We start from the raw sequence: 16,312 nt of genomic DNA, 5'->3' as shown, positions 1-16,312 counted from the left end.
GTCAATTCTCTCAACAAATAGCTCAAAAAGACGTGACTGAGCAAACATCATACCTATTAAACAAGAAGTGACTTTTAACTTGTTCTGAAATACTGCCCAATTCATTTTACTATTATTTATTTCTATATCTAAGAATATATGAAAGGTGAAAAAAAGAATGGGATTTGAAACAAGAACATTATCAAATCGAAAGTTTGTGAACCATCGTTATCCTATCAACAACAATGACTGCACTAGTTGTAGAAAAAAAAACATTTTATTTTTAGTACTTTTTTGTTTGTTTGTGTGTTATGGTGTATTCTACAAATATCTTTTGAAATGTGAATTATGATTGACCCACTTGATATTGGGGAGCAGGAGAGACTTGCCAAAAAAAAAAAACTCTTTTCCACACAAAGCTCAACATTACCACCATGTTCACTTCAAAACAGTTTTTTACCTGAGCTGTTTTTGGAAAAAGTGAGTGAATCGTAAACCACTTTAATCATTAGTCATACACATTACTAATGCCAACAGAAGTACTACAGCCTTGAAAGTGAAGTCACAAGTAAAAATACAGAAGTTCAAAGTGCAAAGACAAAGGGTTGAGGTGTCAGAGGAACAACAGTGAATATATAAACAATAGACTGTGAGATAAAACAGAACACTGAAAGTTCCATCTATTGTTCACCTTCCTTGTAATTTGACTGTAAAATGTAATTTTGACTGACTAAAGATTTGGTCAGGGGCTTTTCTTTTTGCGGTTCTGTGAGGGTGTTGTAGGTGATCTAGTTTTACTGTGCTCTGCCCGCTGCTGTCTGGCTTGCAGCTCCTTTACCTCAGCCAAAACCTCTCTAGCTTCTCGCCAGGAAGAAATGGCCTCTTGTAAGAGTCGTTCAGCTGCCGCCCTCCTGCTATCCCAGTCCAAAGCCTCATTGAGAGGAGAATCAGTACCCCTAATGCTTTTGAAATGGGGCGAGTAAGAGATTTGAAAAAAAGCAGGGTCTGTTGACTTCATATGGGGCGAATTTGATCCAGTGGACAGAGGCGAGTCTGAACCTTTGATGTGAGTCAGATCGATGCATTTCATTTGGGGTGAACTTGATTCTTTTGAATCAGGTAAATCGCAGCTCTTCGAGCGAAGTGCGTTTTTGGAATGAGGGGATTTGGACTTGAAACGGGGCGAGTCTTTTGATTTCACATGTGGCGATTCTTTCCCTTTGGAACCAGGGGAATCTTTCACCCTCACTGAGGGGGAGTTTGTGCCTTTGCTGTGAGGTGAACTATGTGAGCTTGAGCCCTTGGAGTGTGGCGAGTCAGAGCCCTTGAGATGCCGGAGACGAGGGGAGTCGATGCCTCTCAGGTAGGGGTAAGATCCCATTCTGTCCCGATGGTGTTCCTGTTCCTGAATCTCAGCTAGCAGCTCTTGAGTTCTTTGCAGGCGCTGGGTGATCAGATCCTGTAGGTGTCCCGTGGGACTCTGGGCCTGCGTCGCGTGGGACCCATTCTTCCTATTTGGTTTTCGCTCTCCTCGGGACAGAGCGTCATCCATGGAAGCACATCGGTTACGGCCCTGAGACAGCTTCTCACTCTGAGGTGAGTGAGGCTGGTTTTCATTGTTCAAGGAGAACTCGGTCTTGCGTGGCAAGCTGCTGGTTTTCACCTTGGCCTCTGTAGAGGAGGACGGCGGCCTGGACGCATCGGTGCCAGCGCGTCGACGGCCAGGAGCCAGTTTATCCAGGCTGACCCGATGGTCCTTCGACCACTCGTCCTGATCGTCATCAAGCATACCAGCATCTTCTTCATTCACCAAGTCCAGCATCAGCATTCCATCAGAGGAGGCAGAGGCCTGCAACAAGACAACATTAAATACCACTCTATGTTTTTCTGGTGGATATGCCATCTTGACACCTAGCAGCATGAATGCAGCATCATGAATTAGTTTTCAGTTACCAATACCCTCAAAGAAATGAGATGTATTTGGGCTGTCATGTGATCGTAATTTGTAAAATCGATCTATCATTTAATTATTTTTTTAAAAAAGATTGAAAATATTGAACCGATTTTAATTAAACATACACTACCTTGGTATAAAGTTTTGGATGACTTTTAATGACTGAAAGAAATCTCTTATGCTAATAAAGGTTTTTTTTCTCCATTGGGTCACCTGATGGAGTTTTAGGACACCGTTAGGTCACTTGATGGAGTTTTTCGGTTCCGCTGTTGCCTTTGGCTTGCTCAGTTGGGGATATTCAAATTAATTAACCAATCAGTAATACCCTTGATCAGCTCTACCAAACGTGGATGTTTTTCCACTAAGAAACAAAACATTGTTATTATCTTTTGATTGATACTGTGAAGCTGCTTTGATGCAATCTATATTGTGAAAAGCGCCATATAAATATACTTGACTTGACTTGAAAGGCTGCATTTATTTGATCAAAAATAGGGTAAATGTTTTTCTATTTTAATACCTTTTAATGTAATTTGTTCCAGTGATGCAAAGCTGAATTTTCCACATCATTACTTCAGTCTTCAGTGTCACATGATCCTTCAGAAATCATTCTAATATGCTGATTTGCTGCTCAAGAAAAATTTCTAATTATTATCAATGTTAAATACAGCTGTGCTGCTTAAAATTTTTATGGAAATTGATAGAAATTGAAAGAGACAGCATTTATATGAAATAGAATTATTTGTGACAAAATGTGACATTTTAAAGTTGTACTGTAAGTTTTGATAAGTTTAATGCATAGTTGCTAGAAAAACAAAAAAAAAATAAAAACTGTAATTCTCACAATTGTTGAAACTCAAATAAAAAGTGAAAATTACTAAAAGCATAGCCATTCAATAATTATGTTGAACCAAGATTTAGTAAGGGAAAAATAAAAGGTGGGGTGGACATATTTTTCTCCAGGGGGACATCTTACCCCCATCTTAATCTACTATATTTGTGTAAAACCTTTTAATTGAAGAAAAAAATACTTTTAAACAGCAAAGTTTTCTGGACTGCACTACCTCTCCGTAATGCAGTCAGGTTATAAATAGCTACACATAAGTTTCATCATTATTGCACCAAACAACCACCTAGTGCCATGAAGTCCATATGAGCAGACAAACAACAACAGTCTTTGGAATCAAAGTCAAAGCAAGAATACCACCCACCACAGACATGAGATGACCCCGCGTAGGCAAACGCCGCCCGAGTGGGATCTTGGCCCGATCGCGAGTAGGATGAGCCAGAAGACTCTCCTCCTCAATCGTCACCTGCAAAGGGAAATGAATCAAAACTGGAGCTGAGCTAATTTTTACCATATTAACACAGTCATTTTCAGCAACCTTATATGGGTTCTAATTTACACAACACAAAAGGCCTATATGACATGAAGCGTTAATTAGTCTTGCATTCATCTCAGTTTAATCCAGTAGTTGTTAGTGTGAAAATGAATTTGCAGATTTATAAATAGAAGGTGCCTTATACAGATGATGTGAAATTCACACACATGGGTTTCTGGTATATGAAATGCATTGATTTTACGAAGTGGAAACAAGACTGTGTGAAATCTTTTGCAACCCATATATGCAATTGTATCAAAAATTGGTTTTAATGTTCACTTTTTTAAATCTTAAAGAGGACCAATGTACTTTTACAAAGTCTTGATGCATGATGTTGACTGGCTTAACAGTTCTTAGCCGAAATGTTTTCCATAGGTATGTCAACCAAAAATTGTTTTTCACAGGACTTTTGTGAAATAATTGCACAAAGAATTTCGAGTATCCTAAAAGTGCAAAAAAACGAAAAATGACAAGAATATAGAAAGATCTAAAAGTGAAATAGAAGAGGGTTAGCACAAGAATCTGAAAGAGAAATATACAGACAGAGACTGACTAATGCAATGAAAGAGTGTGGGAGTGAAAAGAAAAACAAGGAATAAATAAAGAGTATATGAAATGTCTGTGCTCACCTCATCCAGCACACGATTCTTAGCTCTGGTAATAGCTGTATTTAAAACATTGATCCAAGATTCCTTCTCCTCTGGACTCACAGCCAGAAAGACAAGATTGGGGCTCTAATGGAATAAAAGCACTTATTAAAATATCAACAATAACAATTATTAAAATGAATAATTATGCTATTTTAAGGGTCCTTTTTAAGGGATCTTTTTATCAAGGAATCAATTTCGTATAGCCAAATACAAATGTTTGGAATACTTCATTTAACCAGGTATGTTTGAGCATTCTGTGCTTTTTAGGGTTGCATCTTGTGAAATTACATCATGTTTTTGGTTTATTTAGATGTCTTTGGTCTGGTTACCAATTTAATTATTTATGTATGGTCCTATTAATGTCACTGTATGTCTGAGCCTCATCACAAGCATTTCAATGCCCTCTTTTCCCAAGTGTTAATTGTGCAAATGACAAATAAATGCCTTTGTTTTGACTCTAGACTTCCTTGACTCTTGACTTTGGTCTGTGTTGCATTCGTATTTCAGTTGAACAGCACCAGAGTTTGTTTGGAAGCAGAGACCCACTTACTCAAATGAACTGCACAAACATAGCAATCACACCAGAGTTTATTTTAATCGAACCAAACCTGCCATGTGTGAACACACCCTAAAAAACGATTAAAATCAAATCACCTTGTAATCAAACAGGTACAATATGAATTGAACCCATTTTTTTATCCTTAATGTCTTAATGTTTAGCTCTTACCTTATTTCCAGGGTGTTGGCGGCGGAGCAGGGTAAATTTACTGTGGTTCTTCTTGCTGTGGCTCTTGACTTTTCGCAGTTCCTCCGAGCGCTCATACTGTGCCAGGTCAAACACTTCATGAGTCTTCCCATTATTCTTCATCTGAACACAAGAGCAGCAGCATCAGCACACAGGCCTGAAGCTAGTAACAATTGCTACCATTAATTGAAAATATCAGCAGTGCTTTCCCAGGCCAACTGAGCCGACAACAGTGATTCATGATGGGACATATTGATTTTAGCTCGAAGGACAGCAATAATTAATGTTCAACAGAACACTGCTGTGACATCAGTCCATAGAATCGGACACTAAACAAAATAACCAACTTTTCATTTACAAATAGCTACAGGATATATAAGGATATATGAACAACACAAAGGATATATGAACTACACAAAGAGTAACTTAAAACCCTATGGAAGTCAGTTGACACCTCAAAGTAAAAAATGGTACTTGTGACTTTATTCCTCTTATTGCTAATTAATTTGGGTAGCACTTTACTTGAAGCGGTGTGCACAAGACTAACATGACACCTTCATAATCATGACATGACATATGTTATGAATATGATGGACGTTTTGTTTGTGACAACTGTCATTAAGTGTCATTCGCTCAGTTATGACATTTTAATGCAAATCTGACATTGTTTGAGATGTCTTTGTTATGACACCTTGACATAAACCAATACATCATAACCTGTCAGTGTCTTTGTCATGACAACTTGACATTACTAAGACAACACAGCCAATCAAACTTAAGATACTACTTAGCTTTATTGGTTAACATTACATTAAACTGTCATGTAGTTGTTTTTGACATTGGCTGTCATGAAGCCATTATAATATTTTTATGACAAATTCAATACTGTAGTTGAGGTCATGAAAAATATTCATGACAAATTTATAAAGGCCTTATGGCCCAATGTCATAACCAACCACATAACAGTTTAACTTAATTTTATGCCAAGTTGTCATGACAAAGACACTGACAGGTTATGATGTCTTGGTTTATGTCAAGATGTCAAAACAAAGTCATCTCAAACAATGTCATATTTGCAATCAAAATGTCATTATTGAGCGAAAGACACTTAATGACAGTTGTCAAAAACGTGCATAAACCCTACTTCATATTCAAGACATATGTCATGTCATGGTTAAAAAGGTGTCATGTCAGTCTTATGCACACCCCTTCAAGTAAAGTGTTACCTTTATTTGCAACTCTGTTCGCAACTAGGCCTATATCTGACAACCGCTGCTTATAACAGCTTATTTATGTCATATAATTGTGGTTTAACATTTTATATGTGACTTTATACTTACAAGTTCTGAACGCTAGCTAGTGTATATCTCAGTGTTATATTGTGCCTCAAAATTGCCATTGCAAATGTGACTATATCTCACAATGTGAATTATGTGATTATAATAATGTGATTATTTTTTGGTAACGCTTCACATTTCACAATGAAACCTCAAGAACAGCGCAAACCTCACACATATAGCCAAGCCAGGTTCAGAACATATTCTCAATTAATACCAAATAGCATAAAGGGAAACGAACTGTCTTTTCCATCAGAAATGAAGACAGATGTTCCAAACGGTTTTCAGATAGTACAGCCCCTCCCCTAATCATTCAGCAGTGACCCATCTGTGAAAAGTAAACGCCTCATTTTAAGACAGGTCAATCATCATTATAGCTGACTGTGGTGGAAAAGAGGTAACACAGAACCTGATGGGGGAAAACCTCCTCGGTGGGACATTAAATCCCAGAGAGTCACAATAGCCCCTTTTCCACCAAAGCATTTTGAGAGCCGATTCGGAGCCGGTGCCTGCGCGCGAACCAGTTCTTTGTGTTTCGACAGCCAAAGAACCGGTTCTCGGCCAGGAGAACTGGTTCCAAAGCGGCACCAACTCTTTGCTGGACTAGAACTGTTCTTTTACCACGTCATGCTTACGTCGGGGGCTGGGGCGGGTTAAGATGTGTTCTAAACATCTTTTCTGATCATAATAAAGGATCGCAAAGCCAAGAGAAACATTTGCAGAAACACGATGGAGTCCGCCTTTGTAATTGTTATGCTTGAAGTTAAAGCAAGCGTTTCTATTTTTGTAATTTTTTTATTGAAGACATTAAAAGCAAAGAAGAAAAGTCACAATATAGAACAAATAAATGGAAAGAAAAAAAGACAATTACAGTAGCCTACATAACTTATCAGAAAAAAATTACATATCAAACGAAAAGATTAAAAGACTTGCATTTCAATTGTTTTTAAAGCTTTCTTGGTATATGAGTTAGAGATAATCCGAAAGTAATGTTGTATTTGCAAGCGTTTCTAAGACGTATTGCGACGTACACAGTGACGTAACGACGTTGTTCCCTGGGCACTCTAGTAAACAAATAGGTTCTGAAGCGGTTCTGAACCAACTCCGAACAAACTTTGAACCAGCACCAGTTCCGAACCAGTTCTTTTTTTGGTGGAAAAGGGGTAAATAAGGGGGTCACAAGGGTTTCTGCTGAGACAAACACAAAAACTCAACGCTAGAGATATTAGCATGCATGTTATGTCTCACATACCAAAAAAAAGAGAAACGTAGACATTTTGGGTCAGAGCTCTGCATGATTACCATGCATTCACCATAGCAACGGAAATACGCAACAAAGGAATCTGATGTCAGTGAGCTTGAGATTAAAGTACAAAGATCAAAGTGATCACAGACCAAACAGCAAGCGCAAGCAAACCAGCCTGTTCATAACACCTGACTCTATTCCGCTTTGAGTTAGGTCACGTTTATCTAAGAGAGCTCGCAAAACAACACTTTTAACGATAAAGAGCAGCATTTAGGTAACACCCCCATGCCACATATGGCTAAAGGTAATTTGTGTAACTGTATGCCTGCAGATGGCCTCCTGGGGTCACACATTTAAATGTGAGTGAGCGAACACTCTGAGAAAGAGCGTTCTAGTGATGCTAATATGGGGCAAAAGACCCCTGGAGGAAAAGAGCCAGGCCTCTCTTCACCACATCAATATTTCACTCCCACTGTTGGCACCGCACGTTCCCGGCAGGGGGCCATCCTGATCTCTGGATTAACCACCTCTCAAAATAACCCACTTACCCACCATCTTCTCTCTCACGAAGGTAACTCCATCATCCACAACAAGATGTAAGGAATAAAACACAGCCTTTCGTACCCCTATGAATATTACATATCCCAAGGATTTTTCAGAACAGGGTTGGTTTTCAAGGCATTGTGAATTGGTAGTTTATAAAGCTGGATCTGGCTGCTTCATTTTGCTTGGAGCCATACAACCTTAAATTCAGTCTTAAGATGTAAGGACTGTGAACATGAAGTGAATACTGCTATAATAACATGCCTAGTTTTACTTCTACGAACAAGCTGGAATTAAATAGATTTGCAGAATCCCCTTGAATCACGTGTTCAGTGTGTTCTGTAATCTGGTTGACGGCATTATTTAGAGGTCAACCAATTTTCCTAAAATAGACATAATTTAAATAAACTAAAGTAAACCTCACAGCCTTTTGTCCTCCCATATGGATGTTATGCAAAGTTAAATATCATAATTCACACACAGATGATTGGACTGATGGATGATTACAGACACTGTGAATCTGTGAATCCACACTGTTTATGAGTAAATCCTCAGTACATGTTTACATATGATCCATTTGCACACATGACGAATAAACTCTTAACCATGAATGATCAACCTGAATACCGTGAATCCTAGAGTAGAGCATCAATTATTTACACCAGATGTATAGAGAGAGCTTGAAAAGAAGCACTTTGTTTGAACCCAGTTATAGATGCTCCACTGTCTACACGTATAAACTTCAAATAATTCACATGGGAATCAGAAAGGATCATAGCCTTAACGAGTAGAGTTGCGTGAAGTGTCACACTATGCTACATGAGTGAGATCAATTGAACAGATATGTCAAGTGACATCATTCTGGCAAGAACATGTGGGCTACCTTGAGCATTGAAGCAAAGTCAAGTGCAGCGGTGCATAACGCTATCAGTAGTACTAAGACAAACAATACACAGAGCCTGAAGGCATGCAGCGATCACCAGAGGACAGACCTGTAGCACACACTCAGACTGATGCAACCTGCTGACATTGTATTCCAATACTATAAAAATAACCTCGCTTGCCTGACTGGTGGGACGATTCACGGGGCTAGAAGAGACAGATACAGAATGTTAATTTGACTTGCGGCTTTTTGACAACATTAATTTCTCTCAATACCTGGGGAATCTTGTGAAAATATGATGTCATGTATGCCAAACTAAAATATTTTGGGAATTCAAGCAGTGTTGACAATGGAGGATGAATGACTGAAGATTCAATTATGAGCATAGACTTCACTGTATATACGCCTTATTCACGCCAGCGCCATCTTTGATTTTTAATGAGAATGAAAGCGAGGCTGTGAGGGATAGACTTGCATCTCTTCAATGGGCTGTACTGTTATTTAATGTGTTTTCGGATTGTTCTGCTCATGAAACACTGGAAAAATATCTTTCTAAGAAATTTCAGTTGACAAAAAACTCCTGACAATGTAAGTTGTGGAAAATTGTAAGTAATCTAGGAGCTTTATTCAGCTTTTTAAAGCGGATGCCATTGGAAACACGGTAAGTCTATCCCTCACAGCCTCACTATCACACCTGTCATGGCGCTGCTCTGAATAAGGTCTATTAACAAGGACCTTTTATGCCCTTTGACAAAGTCTTGAATTTGTTTCGGGGCTCTACTATGTTCAATGTTCAAAAAATCTTATTTTTCCCATATTTTCCATTGTTGCAGCTCCTCTCTTTCCAGTCTGTCAGTAACGGTCTGGGGTAACGCTGCCGAAAGCATCAACTATGTTAGCCGACTATTGGTCGCAAATTATCAGCATAGTTCAACGAGTCGGTGTCTCCCGTAACCATCGTTCCAACGAACACAGGTTGGAACGACAGCTCTCGACCTGTGGTGAGAAGCAGAGTTTCTAGTTTACATGACATGTGGACTTAAAGCTGCAGTCCGCATTTTTTCCTCTTTGTCGCCATCTCTGTTCAAAATCTGCAATTGCAGTCATTCACGGTATTATCAACTTTACATGAGTTGTAGTTCGACACGGCACTGCGCAGATGAACATTGAGGAGAGTGTGAGGCTGTCAATCAACGTGCCAGTGTCGATACTGGCATTCAGAATCACAGATTATTCTTTTTGCAAGTATGACACATACACATACACAATGTGTCTGAACAAGTAACATCCACTTTTGTTCTGGTTCTGGCATTGCAGTAAATCGCGCTGATTAAATCAAAAAATTGTTTATCACGCAAAACCGTGCAAATTATACTTTGTTCTCAACTTGTTAATTTAAAATGTCAGCATTTCGTGACTAAGTAATGTCCCTCCGATATATATCCTTGTTTTCGCATAGGTCCGGTTACAGTCTCTTTTTTCTGTAAGTTAGCCACACCGAAGTCCGAACGAATTTTGAGCCTTTCTGGATCCGGCATTAAATTGATAAACTTAATTATATCTGCCCGTGAGAAAAGGCTATAAATCTCCACCTCCAACACCCTCACACTCAATATAACTTATACTAGCCGAGACTCCTTGTTTATGTGTACAGGTGTGTGTACAGAATACAGATGTGTGTGTACAGATGTGACATAATGACGCAAAGACATGCTCGAATCTCCTGCGGAAATCCACCAGTACCACTGGAATTAAAAACATTATTAGAAGCTTACCGTTTTGAATCGAGCTACAGCAGAGAGTTTTGAACACTGGCTGGTTATGTATTTTCTCGAATAAATATTTTGGATCATTTTTACCCCAAAAAAGCTACGGACTGCAGCTTTAAAGGGATCCTCCACTTCCCTCAGAGTTGAACAGTTGAGTTTTACTATTTTCAAATCCATTCAGACGATTTTCTGATGTTTAGAAGAACATCAGTAAAATCATCTGAATGGATTTGAAAACGGTAAAACCCAACTGTTTAACTCTGAGGGAGTTGTAAAATGAGCCTATTTCCAAAAAAAGTGGAGTATCCCTTTAACAAATCCATATCTTGAGCAAAATAAGAAAGCTGACATTCAGTATAAACGGTGTCTTTTATTAAGAATACATACAAATGTCATTTCCATCTTTGAGCTTGTCAAGAGATTTAAAGTGCCGTATTTGAAGAGTGCGCATGTGCAAATGTGCTATTCTATGTAAGAACGAGATTGAATTTGGAAATAAAGCGAAATAACTGAGAAGAATGATAAATATTCTTCTGATGTTATGTCTGTAATTTATATCAAAACATCTAGCATTAATTCAATCTCAAACAGTTTCATTAAAAGAAGTGATTACTCCACCACGTGACGTGCGTGACATCATAAACAAACGTGGTTGAATGACCACTTTGCGGCAATATGGTTTTGGCAAACAGTCGTGACTAGCTATTTGATTTCTTCAAAAAATGAAGCCCACTCCTTCTGAAAAGCACAATGTGCTCTGATTGATCAGCTGGATCAGTGTGCTGTGATTCGTCAACAGCTTCGAATTTGTTTGGGAAATGTCCCGGCCCATACCATAAAAGTCAGTTTCAACACACTAGCAGTAACTAACTCAACCAGGCCCCGCCCCTTTATTCTGTGTATGGGCGGGAATTATTTAAATGAGGAATATTGTGAAGTGTTTGTTCCTGGAAGAAAACTCAAGACTACAATGAAGCCGTTTCAGGAAGTTCAGAAACAGTGACACTGTCACTGATATAGAGAATAATGGTGCGTTCAACTCAAAAGTATGTTATTTTTGACATGTATTGAAAGCACAATTATTCTCTTTATCAGTGTGCACATGAGCACATCGTAAATATGAGTGGGAAGCTTGGGACTTTCTTTAAGCCCCGATGTCTTTAAACTCCGACCAAAGTGACTTGAATGCACCTGACATTGTAAACACGACTTTAATACAAATTTCCCTGGAGGACTTGAAGGCACCATAACTCTTTTCAAGTGACTTTGTGCTTTGTAACTTTGCAGACCTTTTTCACGTTCAAACAGCAACATTACACTCTTTAAAATAAAAGTAATAATTTATCAAATCAATTAGTAATATATTTAAATACATTAAAATATATTATTTGAATTTTTTATGTTCCTTTAATACTTTTAAAATTGAAGTTTCTATTTTTATTTTTATTTTTTTACAAAATCATAACACTTAACTCAAGGTACCAGCTGCATCAGTGTCTCACTTCTGGTGGTCTGTCCCTGTAAAGTTCATGTTTGAATAATTCACCCCATAAATAGGAAACATCCACACTCATTCTACTTCACTGCAACACCACCTGCATTTTGTGTGAGTACTTGGTCTCTACATGTAAATCAATGTCTTTTTGAAGCCTAGTAGCCTAATCATAATTTGTAAAAAAAAATAGGCAACTAGTCAATATTGGATTACTCACCAACAAGCAAACTAGCAAACAGACAGAATGGAAAAGACTTTTATTTAAATCTGATATTGATTTGAATCTTTAAAAAACGGTCTCCCAACAGTAAAGACTATCTTAAGAGGAGTCCCATTAATATTTCTGTTCATAGTGAACTTGAAAAGCATATCTGGTTCTTATTTGTGTAACTGACAGATCAAAACACAAATGCAAATTGCTGCGATACTTCATTTAGATTCTGTATGTGGTTTGTTCACATGGGTTTCTTTTCATGATGGCGTGACACTGGATTCAGAGTCCTGAACATCTCCAGGGAGCAAGAGATGTGCAGCTGGGCTTTGAATCTTTTAATGTAAATGACAATGTCACTCATCCAAAAGACAGCAGATGTGTGAATGCGACACGTGCAACTCTTAAAACCATTTACTGTTGCTTTAATGAGAAAAACCAGGACACTCTGTACAGTTTTCCGTGATATGCTGTTATCTGACGGCTCTGTGAAAGTGATGAAAGCCTACAGGCAATGACAGAAACAAGCTGCTACACTTCCATGAAAATTACAACCATGCCTCCACACAAGCTTCAAGTGAGCAAATGATTCAATTGTGAAGATTGGTTGCTCCTACATCGAACCGGAAATTGAATTCAGCTGAATATTTGAAAGCAACTTCAGAGATGTTTGGTAGTGGTACTGACACAAAATCCATGACACAGAAAAATATTGATTGTAGCCACTAAACAGGTTCACTGCTGCTTGTCATTTGGGGACACAACTGGGTTTCAATTTTCAGTGATTATATAATACCCTTTGGAAAATTATAGCTTGTCAAAAGGATTACTTTGATGTTGCAAGAGTATGTCCTTTATATCAAGGACAGGAGGTTTTTGGCAAACATTCATGACTCGTATTCATATTCTCTGTAGTTTATGTCAAAATCTGAATGGGTTTCATACACGAGTTGATATGATAAACCTTTGAGAAGTTGACGTGCCCTGCCTTTGATTGAGCATGAAATCATTATAAAAATGTATAATAATTGTCTTTATAACTCACCTCTTTTTCAAAGATGAACAGATGATCTCCTTTAAGCATCACAAAGCGGTTTCGCCATATTTCCCTGAATAGTCCTTTGCCGCTGAACCTGCGGATCCAGCCTACTTTGTCTGGTTGGGATGAGGGCTGGTTTGCATCCTGAAGACCCTGAGTGTGTCACCAATGACCCGGTTAGTGTGTCGCCCGTCTTACATAACAGTATTCAAGTTCAAACAGATCTCCGTCACATCGCACTATGCTAAGCCATCATTACGTTTATTCCATATCTGTTACTAGTATATTATTAGTTAGTTATCCAATAGTGACTATATATTTTGTACTGGTATTGATGTGTCTATTTGAAGTATTCAAACAGTTTACTAGTTACAAGTTTTATTAGCTTTTTATTAGATACTATAGTGCATTTAAACATTTTAGTAACACTTTACTATAAGGTCTCAATTAATGCATTAGTTGCATTTACTAAAATGAGCCTACAATGGGCAATATATTTGTACAGCATTTATTAACCTTTGTTCATGTTAGTTAAAGGAGTAGTTCACTTTTAAAAAAAACTTTAAGAAATTAAGGTTTTTGATTAAACCATTCCAGGATTTTTCTCCATATAATGCACTTTACTGGGCACCAAATGGTTCAAGGTCCAAAAGACGGTTTCAGTGCAAACTGTTTAAAGGGCTTTAAACGATTCCAGACGATGAACAAGGGTCTTGTCCCTTCTTTTCACGGGTCAATTTGTTAATTTCGTTCGTTGAATGAACCAAATTACATGAAAAAAGATTTGTTCATTTTGATAAACAGGTTCAAACAGGAGAGTCACGAACGCGCATCACAGAACAGAGCAAGGCGACCGTTGAGCTTATAAAACTTAAACCTTTTTTTTTTTTAAATGAGCGATCGTTTCACTTGATAAGACCCTTATTCATCGTCTAGTGTCGTTTAAAGCCCTTTGAACAGTTTGCAGTTTGCACTGAAACTGTCTTTTGGACCTTGAACCGTTTGGTTCCCATTGAAGTCCATTATATGGAGAGAAATGCTGGAATGTTTTCATCAAAAACCTTAATTTCTTTTCGACTGAAGAAAGAAAGACATGGACATCTTGGATAACATGGGGGTGAGTAAATTATCAGCAAAAGTTTTTTTAAAAGTGAACTACTCCTTTAATGCATTAGTTAATGCATACTAAAATGAGCTTACAATGGGCAATATATATTTTTACAGCATTTATTAACCTTTGTTCATGTTAGTTAATAAATATATTCATGTTAGTTCACAGTGCATTAACCAATGTTAACACAACTTTTGAGCTTAAAAGAACTGTAGTAAATGATGAGACTGATGACACTTCACCTAAAATCAATAAATGCTGTAAGTATTTTTTATTATTTCATTATTTAACAAATGAAAGTTATCAACATTTTTTACTTGAACAACAATAGAACAATTTGAAAATTAAAACTATTTTGTACCTACTGAAAAATGTTACTAGTACAACTGGAATGCATACTAACATGTAGCTATCTAATAATAAATAAATACAAGTATAAGTAAATACGGAATAGACTAAGTAGGCTAACTATTGAGTCCATATTGTACCCATAATTTCTAATAAAATAAGATAAGTCATTACTGGAATAAGAAGGATATAGCCACAAAACATTTTTAAAAGATAGCCTAGATTACTTAGTGCCGTGATAAAAAATAAATAAACGTTAACACTTTAATTAGTAAAATGGGTATTAGTAAATGTTGACATTATCCAGCCTAGTGTTACAAAAGTGTTACAAAAACAACAGTAGCCTAACAAAATAACAAGGCTATAACGTTATTACACGCTGACATAGGCTACTGCATTTTAAAAAATATATCCCTAAAATGTTTTAATGTCAGTTGGTCAATTAAGGGTGTGGTCAATTAAAATTTCTGTTAAATAGAATAAAAGATGTTTAAAAAAAATACGAGAGACAATAGCATAATGAAGAATAAGCGTAACGAAGAGATGTATCACATTCGGCGCTTCATAACAAAGGAGTCATTGTTAAATTAATTTAGCCTGCACATAATAAAAAAGCAGAATACAAATAAATAGCCTACTTGAGCTGTATTACATTCAGCCTGTTCAATTAAACAATTAAATTACGAGCATTATAGCCTTTACACATCAGAGACTCACTGAATGAAATGCTCACCCTTTTGACCAAATGGCTTTTCTTCATGCTGTTCGCAAAATGTGTTTTCCGCCGTATATCTGTCCCGCTCTGTGGAGGAAGCTGAGGTGTTTCTCTGAGTCCTCCGTGTGCTGTGTGTGCTCGAGCTATTTCTCTCAGGACTGATGGACTGCCAGTCTCTACATTGACGATTTGCAAACCGCGGGCAGAGGCTCTCCATTGGCTTGGGTGAGTCCCTGAGATGCAGATGTGCTTCTCAGCTCTCACCGAAACGTATTTCCCCGTTTATAGAGCTCGACTGCTCCATCTATTGAACAACGAGCACGGCTGTCGGCGGGATGATGATGTCACGCTTCCCTCATAAACACACTGCAAATCACTGCACAACAACGGGCACAGTTATTTTAAATCATAATCAATATTGCAGGGTGTATGTTTATGTGTGTCACCAAATGAATTCAAGATGGTCATGGTTTTAATGTAAAACGTCCAGAACCACTGTGCTGGGTGTTTTCCCCTTGAAAAAGTAAAATAAGGGGTTATTTTCTGTAATTTGATTACACTTCTGATGTAGCCTGTATAGAACTATTCTGGATTTAACATCAACATTTAATGTTAAAATGTATGTTTTTTAATGTAGCCTAACCTTCTCCCTTTAGTCAGTTTAAGAATAATTGTATATTATTTATTTGAAATAATCAATGTAGGGCCTACTTTCGTGTGTGTCTTTGTATTGTCCAACTGGTCAAGGTTGATATGGAATTTAGAAAGTAATTAATAAGCAGTCCAATTTTTTTTAGAGAGTAATTAGTGCAGTAAACTATTTACACAGTCAAAATGTAATTAGCTAGTAATTAATTTTACTTTTTTACAGTGACTTAGCCTACCCAACACTGTCCAGAACTGAT

General features: G+C 37.5%; 1 protein-coding gene across 1 annotated transcript; it reads right to left on the bottom strand.

Moving 5' to 3' along the window:
• Positions 1–464: 464 nt before the first annotated feature.
• plekho1a (pleckstrin homology domain containing O1a) lies at positions 465–15,689 on the bottom strand. Its single transcript, XM_039681251.2, has 6 exons — positions 15,426–15,689; positions 13,240–13,386; positions 4,693–4,833; positions 3,945–4,049; positions 3,145–3,246; positions 465–1,828 (listed from the first exon to the last, which is right to left on the bottom strand). The coding sequence occupies exons 1-6, from the start codon at positions 15,450–15,452 to the stop codon at positions 722–724; spliced, it is 1,629 nt and encodes a 542-aa protein (XP_039537185.1). The 5' UTR covers positions 15,453–15,689; the 3' UTR covers positions 465–721.
• Between the last annotated feature and the right edge of the window lie 623 nt (positions 15,690–16,312).

The sequence above is a fragment of the Pimephales promelas genome, chromosome 18, assembly GCF_988280905.1.
Source record: "Pimephales promelas chromosome 18, fPimPro1.hap1.1, whole genome shotgun sequence".
Lineage (NCBI taxonomy): Eukaryota > Metazoa > Chordata > Actinopteri > Cypriniformes > Leuciscidae > Pimephales > Pimephales promelas.
The sequence above is the reverse complement of the archived record's forward strand: the minus strand, read 5'-3'. Positions and strand labels throughout refer to the sequence as shown.